Source organism: Cololabis saira, chromosome 4 (assembly GCF_033807715.1).
Source record: "Cololabis saira isolate AMF1-May2022 chromosome 4, fColSai1.1, whole genome shotgun sequence".
Taxonomy (NCBI): Eukaryota; Metazoa; Chordata; class Actinopteri; order Beloniformes; family Belonidae; genus Cololabis; species Cololabis saira.
In genome coordinates, this window is record NC_084590.1 from 5,785,663 (window position 1) to 5,805,486 (window position 19,824).

Sequence of the window (19,824 nt, forward strand, 5' to 3'; positions counted from 1 at the left end):
ATGGCACCCCTCCCTGAAATAAAAACGGTCCAAATCATCCCCCCTGAAATAAAAACGGTCCAAATCATCCCCCATGTAAAACTGCCACCCCCCCTTTCCATCCCTTATGTCATTTCATCAATGAATGTGGTTTTACTGCTATTTCAACATTTAGACTCATCACCAGAAAAATAACACCAGAAAAATAACTTATTTGACAATTTTCACCTGTTTCAAGTAAATTTTCACTTGAAATAAGTAGGAAAATCTGCCAGTGGGACAAGATTTATCTTCTTATTACAAGCAAAAAAATCTTGTTCCACTGGCAGATTTTTCTACTTATTTCAAGTGAAAATCTACTTAAAACAGGTGAAAATTGTTGTTTTTTCCAGTGATGAGTCTTGTTTTAAGTGTAATGAGATTTTTTTTACTAAAATGAGACATTTTAACTAGAAATAAGACAAATATTCTGGTTAAGATTTTGAGTTTTTGCAGTGATCCATTTAACTTATCCTGTGAAGGACAGAGTCATATTGATAAGTTCAGAAAAGTGTTTTTTATTGTTGTGTTTTGATGTATTTGATGTAAGCCCAGTGGATATTTCAAGCTTACAGAAGGCTGCATTTAACTGCTGCTATGTCATTCCTGCAGTATTTCTGCAGGTGGTCACTGCAAAAAAATCTGAAAAAAATAATAATAGCAGTCTGCTATTATTATTTTTTTCAGATTTTTTTTTACAACTCGAGTACTGTCTACAGACCACTAGGGTCCAATCCAGGTTTCCAGAACTACCTTTTGAACCGGATCTCGTTTCCGCGGAGGAGTGATGGTCCCTGGTGGGCGGGTCATTAGCCCCGCCCCCCATGGTCTTTAGCCCCGCCCCCCCGCGGGTCCCCAGTCCCCCTCGTCATCATGCTGGCTCTGGTTCGGTCCCTGGGTCCCTCCGTCCTGCTCGGACCCGCCGCTGCTGCTGCCGCTGCCGCTGCTGCTGCTGCACAGGTGAGTCCACCTGAGACCCGAACCCTGCACCGGAACCGGGTTCAGACCCGCAGAACCGTGCAGAACCGGACCAGAACCGTGCAGAACCTCATCAGCAGGCTGAGCATGCGCGCCTGGCCCCTGGACCCTGCTCCTCTTCTTCATCATCATCTTCCTCTGTCCGGTTCCGTGGACCCGGGCCGGTTCCGTGGACCTGGGCCGGTTCCGTGGACCTGGTCCGGTCCGGTTCGGATCGGTCCAGATGTTTATGTGTCTGAACTTTGATCTGAGTTAAAGTTCAGCGGCTGAAGTTTAACATTAACCAGCTGAGGGGCCCTGTGCGCATGCGCCGGTGCAGCTTTTCTTCAGATTCTGTTCAGACTAAATAAATATTATATATTATAGTTGTGAATAAATATTATATATTATAGTTGTGAATAAATATTATATATTATAGTTGTGAATAAATATTATATATTATAGTTGTAAATAAATATGATATATTATAGTTGTAAATGAATAGTATATATTGTAGTTGTAAATAAATATTATATATTATAGTTGTAAATAAATATTATAGTTGTAATTAAATATTATATATTATAGTTGTAAATAAATATAGTTGCAAATAAATATTATAGTTGTAAATAAATATAGTGGTAAATAAATATTATATATTATAGTTGTAAATACATATTATAGTTGTAAATAAATATTATATACTATAGTTGTAAATAAATATTGTAGTTGTAAATAAATATTATATATTATAGTTGTGAATAAATATTATATATTATAAGTATTATATATTATTATTATATTTATCAGACTTCAGCTCTGATTCATGCTGACCAGTTCAAACCGCCTCAAACCAGTTCAGACCGCTTTAAGCTTGTAAGCGCTTTGCGTTGCATTTTTTATTATTATAAATATATATATATATATAATATAATATATATTTATATGAAAAGCACTATACAAATAAAGTTCGTAAATTTGATCTAAACCAGTTAAGACCGCTTTAAACTTGTTCAGACCGGTTTAAACCAATTTAAACCAGTTCAACCTGCTTTGAACCAGTTCAGACCGCTTTAAATCTGTTCAGACCGCTTTGAACCAGTTCAGACCACTTTAAACCAGTTTAAACCAGTTCAGACCGCTTTAAATCAGTTTAATCCAGTTCAGACCGCTTAAAACCGGTTTAAACCTGCTTCAAACAGCTTTAAACCAAACCTGTTCATACCGCTGTAAACCAGTTCAAAACAGTTCTGACCGATGTAAACCCGCTTCAGACCACTTAAAACCCGCTTCAGGCCGCTTTAAACCAGTTCAAACCAGTTCTGACCGCTTTAAACTCGCTTTAAACCAGTTCAAACCAATTCTGACCACTTTAAACCAGTTCAGACCGCTTTAAACCAGTCCTGACCGGTTTAAACCAGTCCTGACCTCTTTAAACCAGTTTAAACCAGTTCAGACCGCGGTCCCGTGATGGATCGTGTTTAATAGCAGACCTGAGTCCAGGCTCCTCCCACTATGGACCCGTTGAGCCGCTCCCACTCACCCATGTGACCTCATCACGTGGGCGTGGCCTCTCTGCCCCCCCCAGCCTCGTGCCCGCCTCTCCAGCGGCGCCCAGCAGGAACACCAGACCTTCTACGAGTTCCGGACCTACTGCATCCGTCCGGACCAGAACGCCGCCTTCCTCAAGCTGACCAATGAGAAGATCCAGCTGCGGACGGCCCACTCGGAGCTGGTTGGCTACTGGAGCGTGGAGTACGGCGGCCTGAACCAGGTCTTCCACATCTGGAAGTACGGTGAGAACCTTCTGCTGTAGGATACTTCCTGTTCGCTTTAAACCAGTTCAAACCGCCTTAAACCTGTTCAGACCACTTTAAACCAGTTCTGACCGCTTTAAACCAGTTTACACCAGTTCAGACCGCTTTAAACCTGTTCTGACAGCTTTAAAGCATTTAAGAGCCATTTAACCGTGTTAAACCCACTTTAAACCAGTTTAGACCAGTTCAGACCGCTTTAAACTAGTTCAGATCACTTTAAACCAGTTCAGAACACTGCTTTAAACCAGTCCAGACTACTTTAAACCAGTTCTGACTGCTTTTAAGCATTTAAGAGCCATTTAACCACGTTAAGCCCGCTTTAAACCACTTTAAACCAGTTCTGACTGCTTTAAAGCATTTAAGAGCCATTTAACCGCATTAAACCAGTTTAAACCAGTTCAGACCGCTTTAAACCAGTTTAACGCAGTTCAGACCACTTTAAACCAGTTCTGACCGCTTTAAAGTATTTAAGAGCCATTTAACGGCATTAAGCCCACTTTAAACCACTTTAAACCAGTTTAAACCAGTTCAGACCACCTTAAACCAGTTCAGACCGCTTTAAACCAGTTTAACGCAGTTCAGACCACTTTAAACCCGTTCTGACCACTTTAAAACTATTTAAGAGCCATTTAACGGGATTAAGCCCGCTTTAAACCACTTTAAACCAGTTCAGACCCCTTTAAACCAGTTTAAACCAGTCCAGACCTCCTTAAACCAGTTCAGACCACTTTAAACCCGTTCTGACCGCTTTAAAAAATTTAAGAGCCATTTAACCGCGTTAAACCAGTTCGGACTGCTTTAAACCAGTTTAAACCTGTTCAGAGCACTTTAAACCCGCTTCAAGCCGATTTAAACCAGTTCAAACTAGTTAAGAGAGCTATAAACCAGTTCAGACCCCTTTAAACCTGTTCAGACCACTTTAAACCCGCTTCAGACCGATTTAAACCAGTTCAAACTAGTTAAGACAGCTATAAACCAGGTCAGACCGCTTTAAACCAGTTCAGACCACCTTAAACCAGTTCAGACCCCTTTAAACCAGTTTAACGCACCTCAGACCACTTTAAACCAGTTCTGACCGCTTGAAAGTATTTAAGAGCCATTTAACGGCATAAAGCCCGCTTTAAACCAGTTTAAACCAGTTCAGGCCACCTTAAACCAATTTACGCAGTTCAGACCACTTTAAACCAGTTCTGACCGCTTGAATGTATTTAAGAGCCATTTAACGGCATTAAGACCGCTTTAAACCACTTTAAACCAGTTCAGACCTCCTTAAACCAGTTCAGACCACTTTAAACCCGTTCTGACCGCTTTAAAGAATTTAAGAGCCATTTAACCAGTTTAAACCTGTTCAGAGCACTTTAAACCTGCTTCAGACCGATTTAAACCAGTTCAAACTAGTTAAGACAGCTATAAACCAGTTCAGACCCCTTTAAACCAGTTCAGACCACCTTAAACCAGTTCAGACCCCTTTAAACCAGTTTAACGCAGTTCAGACCACTTTAAACCCATTCTGACCGCTTGAAAGTATTTAAGAGTCATTTAACGGCATTAAGCCCGCTTTAAATCACTTTAAACCAGTTCAGGCCGCCTTAAATCAGTTTAACGCAGTTCAGGCCACATTAAACCAGTTCTGACCGCTTTAAAGTATTTAAGAGCCATTTAACGGCATTAAGCCCGCTTTAAACCACTTTAAACCAGTTCAGACCCTTTAAACCAGTTCAGACCTCCTTAAACCAGTTCAGACCACTTTAAACCCGTTCTAACCGCTTTAAAGAATTTAAGAGCCATTTAACCGCGTTAAACCAGTTCAGACTGCTTTAAACCAGTTTAAACCTGTTCAGACCACTTTAAACCCGCTTCAGACCGATTTAAACCAGTTCAAACTAGTTAAGACAGCTGTAAACCAGTTCAGACCCCTTTAAACCAGTTCAGACCACCTTAAACTAGTTCAGACCCCTTTAAACCAGTTTAACGCAGTTCAGACCACTTTAAACCAGTTCTGACCGCTTGAAAGTATTTAAGAGTCATTTAACGGCATTAAGCCCGCTTTAAACCACTTTAAACCAGTTCAGGCCGCCTTAAACCAGTTTAACGCAGTTCACACCACTTTAAACCAGTTCTGACCACTTTAAAGTATTTAAGAGCCATTTAACGGCATTAAGCCCGCTTTAAACCACTTTAAACCAGTTCAGACCCCTTTAAACCAGTTCAGACCTCCTTAAACCAGTTCAGACCACTTTAAACCCGTTCTGACCACTTTAAAGAATTTAAGAGCCATTTAACCGCGTTAAACCAGTTCAGACTGCTTTAAACCAGTTTAAACCTGTTCAGACCACTTTAAACCTGCTTCAGACCGATTTAAACCAGTTCAAACTAGTTAAGACAGCTATAAACCAGTTCAGACCCCTTTAAACCAGTTCAGACCACCTTAAACCAGTTCAGACCGCCTTAAACCAGTTCAGACCCCTTTAAACCAGTTCAGACCCCTTTAAACCAGTTCAGACCACCTTAAACCAGTTAAGACCCCTTTAAACCAGTTCAGACCCCTTTAAACCAGTTCAGACCGCCTTAAACCAGTTCACCCCACTTTAAACCTGCTTCAGACCGCCTTAAACCAGTTCACACCACTTTAAACCCGTTCTGACCCCCAACTATGAAACGGGATTTTCGCCCCTGGACTCTGCCCCTTCCTGCCCTGGCGGCGGGGGCTGACTCCGCCCCTTCCTGCCCTGACTCCGCCCCTTCCCCCCCCAGACAGCTTCTCCCAGCGGGCGGGTGTCCGGGCCTCCCTGGCCCAGGACCCGTCCTGGATCTCCGAGTACATCTCCAAGGCCATGCCGATGCTGACGTCGCAGGACAACGAGGTGACGTACCTGGTGCCCTGGAGCCGCCTGGAGCAGCCGCCGCAGGCCGGCGGTAAGCCCCGCCCCCACAGCCGGCGCCACAGTGACATCACTTCCTCCCGGTTCTGACCGGAGCGCCTGTGGTTTCAGGGGCGTTCGAGCTGGCCACCTTCCAGATGCGACCCGGCGGGCCGGCCGTCTGGGGCAGCAGCTTCCAGGCCGCCGTCACCTCCCATGATGCACCGGGATACGGCAAGCTGCTGGGGGCCTTCCACAGCGAGTTCGGAGGGCTGAACCGCGGTACGGAGGTTGGGTTAATGGCAGGGCCTCGGCCCCCTGGTGACACTAATATATACCTATATGTCATTTGCATAGCTGTGGTAGTTTATACCAAGAGTCTGTACAGGGCCTCGGCCTCCTGGTGACACTAATATATATATGCGTGTCATCTGCATAGCTGTGGTAGTTTATACCAAGAGCCTGTACAAGGCCTCCTTCCCCCGGTGACACTAGTATATACCTGTGTGTCATCTGCATAGCTGTGCAAGCTTGTTTTGTTCTTTATGATCTGGTCCAGTGGGAGCATGTAATTGCTAAACAGAAGAGGTCCCAGGATGGAACCTTGGGGAACTCCACAGGTGATTATTGTTGCTCAGATGTAAAGTTAAAGTACTTCCTGTTGTCTAAGTATGTTCTGAACCGGTCTAGTCCGGGTCCAGAAAGACCCGCCCAGGTCTCCAGTTCAGTAAAATATTTCAGATGCAGCTCTGAGATCCAGTAAAACTCAGAACGACATGTTTCCACTTTTTGTTTGTATTTTGTTTTGTTTTTTTGTGATTCAGACAAAACCGCTGTGTTTAAAGCAGCACAATGTAACTTTTCCACCTTAATGTAATATTCCCAGAGTCATTGTATATATATATATATATATATATATATATATATATATATATATATATATATCCTTTATTTAACCAGGTAAAAACTCATTGAGATTAAAACCTCTTTTTCAAGAGTGACCTGGCCAAAATGGCAGCATAAAAAGAATAAAACAATACATACAAACACAGACAGTCAGTCACACATTCTGGGGAAACAATAGTAAAACAATGGTAAAATTTACACAACGGGGCAGTCGCAAGAACCGAGAGAGCTAATTTCTCTGTCTTTTAAAATGGATTTAAATTTACCCAAGGATACAAGCTCAACCAATTTCAAGTCCTTCTGCGCATCATTCCAAGTTGAGGGGGCAGAAAACTTGAACGCCTTTTTACCCAGTTCAGTTCTGGCTCTCGGGACCTGCATCTGAATAAAGTTCTGTGAGCGCAGGCCGTAATGGCTGACGTTTCTACACATGTGCATGCACAAATATGTAGGGAGACGTCCCAAAATAGATTTGTAAATAACATGTCATTGTGATGGTACATCAACTTCCAACAGGTTTAATGAACCTCTGTCATGGTCTGAGGGGTCTCTATCGCCTTCACTGGTACTATGTAACTTTGAGGAGCATGGTAGGAACCCTGCCACACTACTGGTAAAGCACTACCGCTTTTGTCCAAAGGAGCCGCCAAACTCAACAAAAGCTGAAAGTTACATTGTGCTGCTTTAACTGTGACATCACTGCTCTGATGACATCACTGCTCTGATGACATCACTCTTCTAATGATATCACTGCTCTGATGACATCACTGTCTTGATGACATCACTGTTCTGATGACATCACTGCTCTGATGACCTCACTGCTCTGATGACATCACTCCCACAGTGCACGCCCTCTGGTGGTTCCAGAGCGCTGACCATCGGGCCGAGGTCCGACACCGAGCTCACACCGACGCCAGGGTGGTTGCAGCAGGTGAGACTCCGCCCCTTTCCCCCTGATTGGAGGATGTGAGGCTGATCGATCAGCAGCTGATCAATATCCGGTGTGTTTCCCCCCCAGTGAGGGACAGCGTCATCCATCTGGACTCCCAGAGGAACCAGCTCATGTTCCCCTGCTCCTTCTCCCCCATGAAGTGACGGCCTGCCGTCTCCGTGACAACGATCCCACACATGGGACCTGGTAGCCCTGCCTCCTGCCCTCAGCAGGCCAATCACAGCAGCTCGGTCCACGTCGGGGTCCGAGGGGGGCGGGGCTTCTCGAGTTTATCACTGAATGTGCCTTTAACTGTTTCTGTATAAACGTCTGACCAATAAAATCTGACTGTCTGAACATTTGGAAGTTTGTTTAAGAGTGGTGTTTGAGGTTAGGGGTGGGCTGTTTGGGGTTAAGGGTGGGGTTAAGGGTGGTGTTTGGGGTTAAAGGAGCTGTATGTAAGAGCAATAATAAAACGAATCATAAAATGACCCCGATATGTCAACAGACATTTAAAAATCATGTTCATTTCAAATACTTATGTCACTGACAACAGCACTCAAGCCAGGATATTCCAGTTTAAAAAGAGGAGTTGCAGCCCTCAACTGATGTTTATGTTGAAGCTCCACCCTCCACCTATCTCCCAATCACCAAGTCAGTATTGTTTCTGAAGCTCCACCCTCCACCTATCTCCCAATCACCAAGTCAGTATTGTTTCTGAAGCTCCACCCTCCACCTATCTCCCAATCACCAAGTCAGTATTGTTTCTGAAGCTCCACCCTCCACCTATCTCCCAATCACCAAGTCAGGATTGTTTCTGAAGCTCCACCCTCCACCTATCTCCCAATCACCAAGTCAGGATTGTTTCGGCATCCGGGTTGCCAGCTCGGTTCTAATTATCGCAGCCATGGCAGCCTACGTTCCTGCTGCATTCTGCAGCCTACCTGGCAACCTCTGGTCGGGGGGAGGAGGGGGAGGGTACACGCCGCTCAACAATATTTTGAAAGTGACTGCAGTACCAGTTTTGGACATTTCTTACAGACGGCTCCTTTAAGAGTGGGGTTAAGGGTGGTGTTTAGGGTTAGGAGTGGGGTTAAGTGTGGTGTTTGGAGTTAAGAGTGGGGTTAAGTGTGGTGTTTGGAGTTAAGAGTGGGGTTAAGTGTGGTGTTTGGAGTTAAGAGTGGGGTTAAGGGTGGTGTTTGGGGTTAAGGGTGGGGTTAAGTATGGTTGGAGTTAAGAGTGGTGTTTGAGGTTAAGGGTGGGGTTAAGTATGGTTGGAGTTAAGAGTGGTGTTTGAGGTTAAGGGTGGGCTGTTTGGGTTTAAGGGTGGGGTTTGAGGTTAAGGGTTAAGGGTGGGGTTTGGGGTTAAGGGTTTAGGGTGGGCACGGTGGCGCAGCTGGTAATGCAGCCGTCTCACAGCAAGAAGGTCCTGGGTTCAATTCAATTATAAAAATATATTTAAAAAAAAACATGTGACCCCCACCACAATCTTGGTCACAAATATGTTTAAATACTTTCACTATGACTGAGAACCCAAACTTACAACTTATACAGTACCAAGTTCTTCATTGAATACATTATACAGGACAAAGGATGTTCCAGATGGGTTTTGTCACCTCTAATATTTGCTCACAGTGCAAAGAGAATAATTATATGCATGCTTTATGGTGTTGTACACCGGTATGGAAGTTCACCGTAACGTGTTTATCTTAGGCGATTTCAATATTGATCTTCTAAATCCATATATTCATAGAATGACCGAGGAATGTATTAATACATTATATAGTATTAGCCTATATCCCAAAATCACCAGACCAAGCCGGATCACGTCCCACAGTGCTACATTAATCGATAATATTTTTTACAAATGACATAGACAATAATACAGTGGGAGGAATATTAATAAATGACATCTGCTATCACCTTCTGGTATTTATAGTTTATAACAGCAACTATGTGAGAAACAAGCAGAACAACATACTGTACCACAACATAGAAGAGTTAGGACAGAAGAGTCTATGGCTGCACTTAAAAACGATCTAATAGCATATAATTGGGAATTAATATATAAAGAAAATGATATTGATAAAGCATATGATGAATTTTTAAGAACATTTAATTCACTATATGATAAAAATTGTCCAATTAAACAATATAGTAGAAAACTAAAGTATAACGATAATCAGTGGATGTCAAAAGGATTGCAAAATTCCTGCAAAAAGAAAAATACATTGTACAGAGAATTCCTAAAACATAGAACAAATGCACCAGAAAATAAATAAAAGAAATATTAAAACAAGTTTTAATAATATTACTAATATTAATATATACTAATATTATGAGAAATTGTAAGAAAGAATATAACAAACTAATAGATAACAATAAGCATAACATTAAGGGTATATGAAACATATTAAACAGCATCATCAGAAATAACTATAGGCAGATTAAATATCCACAGTTTTTTTTTAGAAAATGATAAGATCATACATAACATGGATGAAGTAGTTAATACATTTAATACATTTTTTGTAAGTGTTGAACCAAATTTAGAAAAAAAAAATCCCAGATCCATTGACATCTAATGATAATCTCATAGAAACAAATCCTAACGCAATGTTCCTCAAACCTGTGGAGGAAAAGGAGATTATAGATATTGTGAATAAATGCAAAAACAAAACATCGACTGACTATAATGAAATAGACATGAAAATAGTAAAAAAGGTTGTTGATGGGATTTCCAAACCTCTAACACATATTTTTAACTTATCATTACAAACTGGTCAATTCCCCAATGGCATGAAAATAGCTAAAGTTATGCCGTTGTACAAAACTGGAGACAAAGACCACTTCACAAATTACAGACCTGTCTCTCTTCTCCCACAATTCTCAAACATTTTAGAAAAACTATTTAATAACAGATTAGAAAATGTCATAGATAAACACAATTTACTATCTGACAGTCAGTATGGATTCCGAAAAACCCGAACAACAGCACAAGCTTTAACTGAACTCACTGAAGTAACCACAAATTCCATAGATGAAAAAAAAAATACCCAGTTGGTTTATTCATTGGTCTAAAAAAAGCTATTATTCAATAAATTGGAACTATATGGGATAAGGGGGTGTGCCTTACAGTGGGTTAGAAGCTACTTAAAGAACAGGAAACAATTTGTGAAGATGGGAGAAAATCAGTCGCAATGTTTGGACATTGAGTGTGGATTCCCCCAGGGGTCAGTGTTGGGTCCTAAACTGTTTATCATCTACATCAAATGACAAATACTGAAATTCATACTATTTGCCGATGACACAAATATATTTTATTCTGGTGAGAATTTACAGCAACCTTTGGACAATATTACTGCAGAATTGGGCAAAATTAAAAAATGGTTTCACAATAACAAGCTATCATTAAACTTAAACCAAACAAAAATGATGGTATTTGGAAACAATAAAAACAATCAAGCACAGGTACAGAGGGTGTAAACATTGAAAGAGTACATGAAACTAAATTTCTTGGGGTAATTATAGACGACAAGATTTGCTGGAAATCTCATATTAAATACATCCACAACAAAGTATCTAGAGGCATCTCAGTTCTGGCCAGAGCAAAGCAATTCCTGGATAGCAAATCACTCCGCATTCTGTTATGTTCCCTGGTTTTGCCTAATCTAAGTTACTGTTTAGAGGTTTGGGGAAATACGTATAAAAGTTCACTGCAACCACTATTCATACTGCAGAAAAGAGCCATCAGAATAATTCATAATGCTGGTTTTCGTGAACACACCAATTCCTTATTTTTCAATTCTAAAATAATCAAATTTTTTGACATAGTGGAATTCCAAACCGCACAATGTATAAAGCTAGGAACAACTTATTACCATCTCACTTACAGGAAATGTTTTATGACAGAGAGGGGAGGTATTAAGGGGTTCTCTAAATTTTAAGACTTGCAGAACACGAACAACAATGAAAACATGTTCTATATCAGTCAGTGGAGTTAAATTATGGAATAGAATGGATTCAGAATTAAAACAATGTCCAAACATTAACCAGTTTAAAAACAAATACAAAAACATGATTTTCACAAGGTACAAAGAGGAAGGGGTTTAGCGGCTTTTAGGGGCCTGCAGATAGCACTACTGGGTAGATTTGTTTATATTTAAGTACAGAAATGGGCAGCTAATTATATATGTATGTATGCATGTGTGTATATATATATGCCCGAGTCCTTCAACGGAAAAGCTGGACAGTAGCCGCTGGCCAAAAAAAAACAGGATTAAAAGGTGAAACAGCTCATCTCAAGTGTGGGCAGGCAAAAATGTGCAGCTCAAACTCGAACATGCACTTTGTTTAACAGTGACTTTGTGTGATATACATAGAAATAAGAAAAGTTGCAAACATCTATTGGCTTTCAAGTACAATTAACACATATCACTGCCTTAGTACAATAACTTCAGCTTGATCTGCAGCTTCAGTTGACTTTTGTCCTGTTTCACACAGAGGTGTCGCTGCTACAGTTGTGGATCTATGTCTCCCTCTTGTGGACTATTTGGGTTTTACAGGTGACTTTCAATGGGACACTGCACTGACGTCCAGAGATCAAACATCTTTTCATGGAGGCATGTCATCATTCAATTGATCAGGAACAGTGATGTGTAGTACACAAGACTGTGTTCTCTCTCGTTATTTTGTCAGTGCAAAAGCCAAAAGAGAAGAGAAAGAGATCAAGATATAAAGAGAAAGAGTTTCAATTATATATGTTTTTTTAAATGATTTATTAAACACTCATCTTCATGGTGAATCATGGAAATACATGTATACAGTATAAACAGTTCAATGCAATATCAAAAATAAAATAAAGGAGCAGAATTACGCTTTGAAATAAGTCAGGCCATCTGCAGTAAGAAATCCTAAGATGTCCAGGTAGAGTGGATCTGTCCTGTGATCGTCATCATTTGGTCTGAAAGGGAAAAGAAACAGGAATGTGTCTGATCACTGGTGCACAAAACATATATTTGACTCCAAATAAATATTAAAACATTTAGAACAACATAAATATTGGATAGAGCAGGTGTTAAAACCACACTGGACCAAATGAGAATCATCAGTGCTGAAATGTACCTTTATGACCATGATGACGACAGAAAAGATGATGGTGGTGAAGAACAAGAGGAGGAAAGTAAAAGCCATGTACCAAATTTGCATCACTGTGTCTTGGCTCACATCTACATGCATGATGTCATCAAAGAAATGACAGTGCTCCAGCGTGTCTGTGAAAGAGGACAAATTAAATCTGTTATTTGAGAGAAAAAAAATTGAAACTGACTCATTCTGGTAAAATATTAATTCTTTAAAGTGTAAGAAAGAAAAATGAGGATGAAAAATACCTGGATTAGAAAAATGGAGAGACAGGATTGTGTTTCCATGTGTCACCCTGCAGGTGAGGAGCACCCTGGGTAGGGAGTCAACCTGGGACAGATGAAGGCGGCTTTGGATGCTGAACTTTCCATCTGGGCCTCTGTGGGGCTCACTAACGTTGTAGCTCCACAGCTGCGTGCTTTCATCACGAAACCAGGTGATATTAATGGATGCAGGGCTGAAGCCAGAGACCAGACACACAAGTTCATCAGAACCCCGGAGCAAGATGGCTGAAGGTTTGCTGTGGATCACTGGGGCTGGAGAAACAGTCAGGGAAGAATGACATTATTAGAAAGAAGGCAATGGAGCAATAACTAATATGAACAGTGAACATTTACTGTGACCTCACCAAACACAGGATTTATACTGGTTTTAACTGGCGTGTCAGATGATTCATGTCTGACAACACAAGTATAAGTTGAGTTTTTGTCCTCAGTTTGGGATACGTTTAATCTGCTGCTCATTGAGTAAGATCTTCTCCCTGGGTCTTTCCATGGATCAATGTTCATGTAACGAGAGGATGGGAGTCTGTGAGCGTTCTCCTCCCAATCTACCATGATGTTGGAGGGGGAAAATCCAGAAACTAAGCAAGCCAGCATGAGGGTGTCAGACGTAGACAGTTCTGCAACAGTTGGTTGCACAATCCTCACAGTTGGAGGAGACAGGTCTTGAAAAATACCAGAAGAAGAAAACGGTAAATAAGGGTTCAAATGTGATTGGTTTTTCTGTTGGAGTCATAACACAAAAGAATTACGGAGTATTAGGGCCTGCAGGAGAAAACTTTTTTTTTTTATTGTCCACTTCGAGAAAAAAGTCGAAAATGTTGAGATTAATGTTGAAATACAATTTCGTGAATAAAGTCGAAATTTCGTGAATAAAGTCGAAATTTTGCCTTTTTCCTCAACATTTCAACATTAATCTCGACATTTTGACTTTTTTCTCGACATTTTGACTTTTTTCTCGAAGTGCATAATGAAAGAAAAATCTTCCTCCTCTAAAATATGATTTTTATTTTTCTCCTGCCTGGCCCTAAAACAATAGAATATTGTTGTTACCATGGATAATGTTTCTGATACCTGCACTTTTGCTGATGTGCTCCTCGTAGCCCTGGTTGGAACATCGGTGTTTCCCCTCACAAGACACTGGTTTATCCGCGAGCCAATCCTTCGCTGACACTTGGAGGAAGCTGCGCAAAGTCTCAGTCCCATTTCTGTGAGCCACAGGTTGCTCCGTATGGACATCGGGGGGTGAATATTTGTCACCACCGACTTTCCAGGTGACAGAGAAATGAGTGAGCCGAGGACCAACCAGAAGACAGGTAACGTTCACCGGTCCCTTGTTGTGAAGCTGCTCCAGTGGTGGAGCCTGAACATAAACACCAACCACCTGAGACCATGCTGGAGTCACTGAAACAAGAGCATCAGTTAGACGCTTCAAACTACAAACCTGTCAACTCACAATTATGAGAAAAGTCTCCAACATCTGTAACACATGATATAAAAGAGCACAACTGTGTTTATTCTTGATAAAAGGTTACATGTTTATGGGTTACGTCACAGTTTACCTGAGCAGAAGCTGATGTTCCTTCTGACCTGTTTATTCAGAGAACTGTCAGACACCTCACATGTGAAGTCCTTCCCTGTTTCCCACTCTTTCTGAGGAACATTCACTTCACTGGTAACAGTCACACGTCCATTTGTATCCATGGAGGTCTTGTTAGTTGAGTTGGATACCTGCTTTAACTCAGGAAACCATTTAATTTGAGGGTTGAAGCCCCATCCTGAACACAAGAGTTTCTGTTGTTGTGACTCTTCACTGGGAGCCAGAAGAAGTTCCACCGATGGTTCCACTAAATATAACGTTGACAAAGAAAAAAACATAAATGATTTATTTAGTGATCTATTCATTATCTGTTATTGACAATAATGAAAAACAATCTCACCAAAAATGTTGTTGATGGAGTTAGACTCCAACGGTTTGCTGGAGAAACCTTGGTTCACTTTGCAGGTGAAACTCATGTCCCTGGTCCAGTTTTGTGGAGGGACAGAGAACCGTCTACTGACTGGATGGAGGTCCGAGGCTTCAGGAAGATCAACATAATGCTCAGAAACATCAGCTCCTTTGGCCTGAAATGTGACGTAGAGGTCCTGTGAGGAGAGCGGTGTGATGTCACAGTGGAGCACAGCAACGTCTCCCTTCAGCAGGTCTGGGAGAGATCTCCTGATCTCCACCAGTGGAGCTGGACCTGCAGGACCTGGACCATGACAGCAGGATGGACAACGGACATTTTCATGTACAGCAGTGTTATTTAAAGTTTGGGCATCCATTCACACATTCTTTCCATTTTTATTAAAGTGATCTGACTGAAAAATATACTACCGTATTTTCTGCACTATAAGGCGCACCTAAAAGCCTTCAATTTTTTCAAAAGCTGACCATGTACCTTATAATCCGGTGAGCCTTATATATGGATCAATATTGAGCAAAGGCTCTGTGTGTATTGTTGAAATGTCTTGCGACATTTGACCGTTTATTGTTAGACAGTTTTTCTCCACAAATTAGGCATACTGGTAGGCCACTCTCATCAGAGCTAAATGCAAATGAATCTGCCCAGGCATCATTGAATGTTCCATTTTCTTCAGATATTTTTCTTTTCTTATATTTCTCCATACTTGACCTTGCTGGGGTTGAAAGTCGCGACGAATGGATGGCGTTTTGGTGGGAGTACCGGCTTTCGCGAGTATGACGTTTATTTTGAGTGACGAAAAACAATAAAATATATTTATTCTAATATGTCAAGATCACAATAATCTTCCAATTTAGAACTAAAATATTAAAGAACTAACACAAATAAAATACACTTCAATTAAAGCAGACCCCTCCCACCCCGGTCACAAACTGTTTCAGACTCTTCCCTCTGGCAGGAGGCTGCGGTCCATCAGGACCAAAACCTCACGCCATAAAAACAAAAAGTTTCTTCCCGTCTGCAGCTGGCCTCATCAACAAAGCCCCGGTCCCCCCTCCCTCCCGTCTACCAAGGACTGCCCCCCCATCCCACTCTACATTACATTAACGTAAATATTCCAGACTCACATCCGACACTTTAAAAACCCCATATTGTACATTTCTGTTTATACATTTTATCTGTCATCTGTCATCCTACGTCACTTTTTGTAAAGACTCATATCCGGCACTTTAAAACCTCATATTGTACATTTCTGTTTATTTCTGTTTATACATTTTACATTTTATTTTATTCTATCTCTTATTTTATCGCTATATATTTGTTTGTTTTTATATTTTTATTTTTATTGTATTGCACCAATCACCACAACAAATTCCTTGTGTGTGTCAACACACTTGGCAATAAACCCCCTTTCTGATTCTGATTCTGATTCTGATTAAATACTTTTTTTTTTTTTTCCCAAGCCACTCGGAGCCGCAGTATAAGGATGAAAGTGCCGCGGGTTGCCGACCCTTGGTCTAATGGATGCATAACATAACCCCAGCCTCTACTGTAGCGCCTTATAATGCGGTGTGCCTTATATATGGAAAAAGTTTTAAAAGTTTCGTTGAAGGTGCGCCTTATAATGCGGTGCGCCTTATAGTGTGGAAAATATGGTACAGAATAACAGAATTTCTGGACCAATATGTTAGTTTGCAAACTTTGATCTTCTTACCTAAAATCTTTACCGTCTTTTCAACAGTGAAGCAGCGATGTTGAGCTTTACAGGTTAGGAGCTTCAGGTTTTTCCAGGTCGTCGACAGGACCTTCAGTTCACTGATTAAAACAGATGTGTTTGTCACTTGCTTCACTTGATGGTTGGATGGAGGTTTCTCATCCATCAGCCAGCTCAGGTCGGCATCAAACACACTGCTGATGGAACATTTAGCCTTCACATCAGTGTTTGTCATGACTGTCTTGAAGCTGGGAATCTCCACATGGATGGAAGGACGGCCACTTCCATGGACTGCAGGAAACATGGTTATTCAATCAGTACCAAATCTGTCTTTAAAAAACAACTTGTTGTGGACATTACGTCTAATCTAATATTTGCTGTGAACATTTAATTTCCCGAACTCACTCTGACAAATGCTTGTTGTCTTTGTATATTCACTGTCTTTGTGAATGGACTTGCAGGTAAAGTCTGAGCCTTTAGTCCACTCTGACATGTCCGGCTCCATCTCGGTGGTCAGACTGTAGGTTTTCTCTTCTCCCTCCACACAACTCTCCACATTCCTTTCCTTGGGTTTAATGTGTGACAGACGCCGGTTGTTCTGTTGCCACTCCACACTCAGTTCTTTAGGAAAATAGCCACTTAGGGTGCAGATGAGCCTGACTTGTGAGACCCCGAATTCCCCTTCCCAGACGGGATACAAGGTGATGTTTGGAGCGACGACCCGCAGCTCTGTGAGAGAAAAGAGATGACAGGTCTTTCCATGTTTCCTGCTGAATGTTCGCTGTGACTGTTTGAAAAACACAACCTGATTTGATTTCATTCATACGTACCTTCACACTTTGGTTGGTAACCAGTTGACATGAGTCTTAATTCTAAGTGTAGTGTGTTTGGTTTTAGGTAGATGGCAGAGTTGTGGTTTTACAGAGTTTGGTTTTGTAGACGTGCAGAAATGGATCTGAAAGTCCGTTGCACAGATGTTGAGCTTGACAAGAGTGATCAGGTTGTACAGAGAGGAAGCTTTGTGTAACACCCAGGTCCAAAAAGGAACAAATACAGAAGTGAAAGCACACAAAGAGCAGCAGAGCATTGCAGACGGCAGCTGTGAGGTGCGGTTATGCCAGTAAAAGAAACAGAGAGCACATTTAAATATCTCATGTGTGTTTACATAAACCATCAGATGGATTTCTTCTCATGACTTTGCCAAAGGTTTTAGTTACAAGTCAAATTATAGAGAGAAAAGGTAACCAACTGTGAGACCTCTGATTAACACACCCAGAGGAACATGGTCCGTTGATTCCAGATGTGGTAGGATGAACAAAGTATCATGAAACATAAGATACAAACTGTTAAACGGCCTGATCAGTTTTATGTATTACAACAAATTACAACAAATGTGAACAGTTTCAGAGTCATGTAAGAGATGAAAAAATGGGAGAAGACATGAATTGGTTTCTTCTTTCAAACATTTATTTAAAAAAAGGATAACAAGCTTTTTTGAATTACAGTGAAAGAAAAATAACATTTGTGATTACTTACATGACTGAATGAAAATGTAAATGAAAAGTTGTGAAAAAAACAAAAACATTTTTTTTTAAGTTCTTTCTGCGTTCTCGTATTTCATTTGATCTGAAATTAGATAAAAAGAAAAAAAGAGACTGATAAATGTTCAAGATAAAAATCAAAGTGTTTGTCGCTGCTGAAAAGTCTGAATTGAACATTTGATCAGAGTTTGTACATCACAGGTAAAACACCGTTTCATCTCAAACTAGAATTAAATCTCATTATAGAAAATATAAAAACCTTTCAGCTCGTTTGTGTTGTACTTTCCTGCAGTTATGTGTCTGATAACTTCATTAACTTTCAGAAACATTTGTACGTACGGAAGTAACACCTGCAGACAGGGCCGCCGCAAGGGGTGTGCGAACCGTGCGACCGCACGGGGCCTCGCGCTATGGGCCGTTTTTTTTTTTTTTTCAAATTTTTTTTTTTTTTTCGTTTTTGTTTTTCGTTTTTTCCCTTATAAATATCAACAGACACGTTCCATTACAGACCTAAATGTGTACTAGTCTGTGCATATCAATAAATATATGTGCAATGATGCGCGTGTCTGTTGTTCAATACAACTGATCAGACCAAGCGCAGACACAAGCTGCTCTGATCCAGACGGTGGAGTTGGAACAAACTGCCACACAATGTCGAGAGAATGAGACAGAATCAGGAAATTTCCATCAGGGGATGAAAAAAGAAAAAAACGAAAGAAAATGGAAGAGTTTAATGCCTCTCTGAAAGGCTTGTTTGATAAATTTGTTACAAAAATCACCTATCCGACCGGGTCTCAAGCAGCCGTGGGGCCCCGCGTCGAGGCAAGCCCAGATGATGATGAGGCAGGGGAAGGTATCCAGTATTTTGCTAATTGGAGAGTTAAAATTGCACATATAGACACTCAATCCCACCCGAAAAACCCAAAAATTTTGAGGGCCCCCCCCCACCATTTCGCACAGGGCCTCGCAAATCTCCCAGGCGGCTCTGCCTGCAGAAATATTATTTATTTCTCCTGCAATCGTCCAGACGCATGAAATAAAGTTTCACATTAATCCAGTTGGAGTTTAGTCAAGAGTTAACTAGAATCATTTGTAAAAGTCCTTAAGAAGTTTTATTCCTATTTCAACCTATATTAAACAAAATCAAACCTCAACTCAACGTTCATTGAAGTGCTTTAATGTGTCTTTTTCCTGTACATGAATCACTGAACGCTGAAATGTTGCTGCTGAAATTACTTTTGACTTTTATTAACATGTAAGGTGTAAAAATGTCAGTATTGAAATTATTTTTGGTTTTAGTTTGTAAAAGCAGCTTTAGTGGCTCCAACATTTCATCAAACATTGAATATTGTCTCATATTTACTGAGAAGGTTTGCTAAATGTATTTAATGATGTTTTGGTTTATTGTTTTTTTCTTATGTCTTATTATGGTCTATCCAGTGATGAGAAATATCCTAAACTAACTTTATTAACTCAGGTACAGTAATGTGAAATGATCAGATCCATGTCATTAAAATATTTATTTTGTTCTCTTTTATATTTTTACTCAAATATATTTCTGATGCAGGTTGTACTTTCACCACATTTTATTTACAAAAATATACAACAATACCTGATAAGCTTTTATCATAATAATTAGTTTTAAACTCGTACTTCTGGTATTTTAATATGATATTCTTTTCAATGCAGTTC

The 19,824-nt window shown here is 40.6% G+C and overlaps 2 protein-coding genes across 2 annotated transcripts in view; one reads left to right on the top strand and one right to left on the bottom strand.

Moving 5' to 3' along the window:
* The first annotated feature begins 860 nt into the window (after positions 1-860).
* nipsnap3a (nipsnap homolog 3A (C. elegans)) lies at positions 861-7,851 on the top strand. The gene is made up of 6 exons (XM_061718700.1): positions 861-978; positions 2,564-2,771; positions 5,547-5,708; positions 5,786-5,935; positions 7,404-7,490; positions 7,578-7,851. Exons 1-6 carry the CDS (start codon positions 892-894, stop codon positions 7,652-7,654), a joined length of 771 nt encoding a protein of 256 aa, XP_061574684.1. The 5' UTR covers positions 861-891; the 3' UTR covers positions 7,655-7,851.
* Positions 7,852-12,324: 4,473 nt separating this feature from the next.
* The window catches only part of LOC133441421 (immunoglobulin mu heavy chain-like), a 34,381-nt gene continuing 26,881 nt past the window's right edge, over positions 12,325-19,824 (bottom strand). The window contains exons 5-13 of the mRNA XM_061718701.1: positions 16,997-17,320; positions 16,592-16,882; positions 14,854-15,165; positions 14,476-14,760; positions 13,988-14,317; positions 13,261-13,578; positions 12,881-13,168; positions 12,615-12,763; positions 12,325-12,453 (exon numbers count right to left, since the gene is read on the bottom strand). Coding sequence (XP_061574685.1) covers positions 12,445-12,453; positions 12,615-12,763; positions 12,881-13,168; positions 13,261-13,578; positions 13,988-14,317; positions 14,476-14,760; positions 14,854-15,165; positions 16,592-16,882; positions 16,997-17,320 — 2,306 coding nt within the window. The 3' untranslated portion in view covers positions 12,325-12,444. The remainder of the gene's footprint in view (positions 12,454-12,614; positions 12,764-12,880; positions 13,169-13,260; positions 13,579-13,987; positions 14,318-14,475; positions 14,761-14,853; positions 15,166-16,591; positions 16,883-16,996; positions 17,321-19,824) is intronic.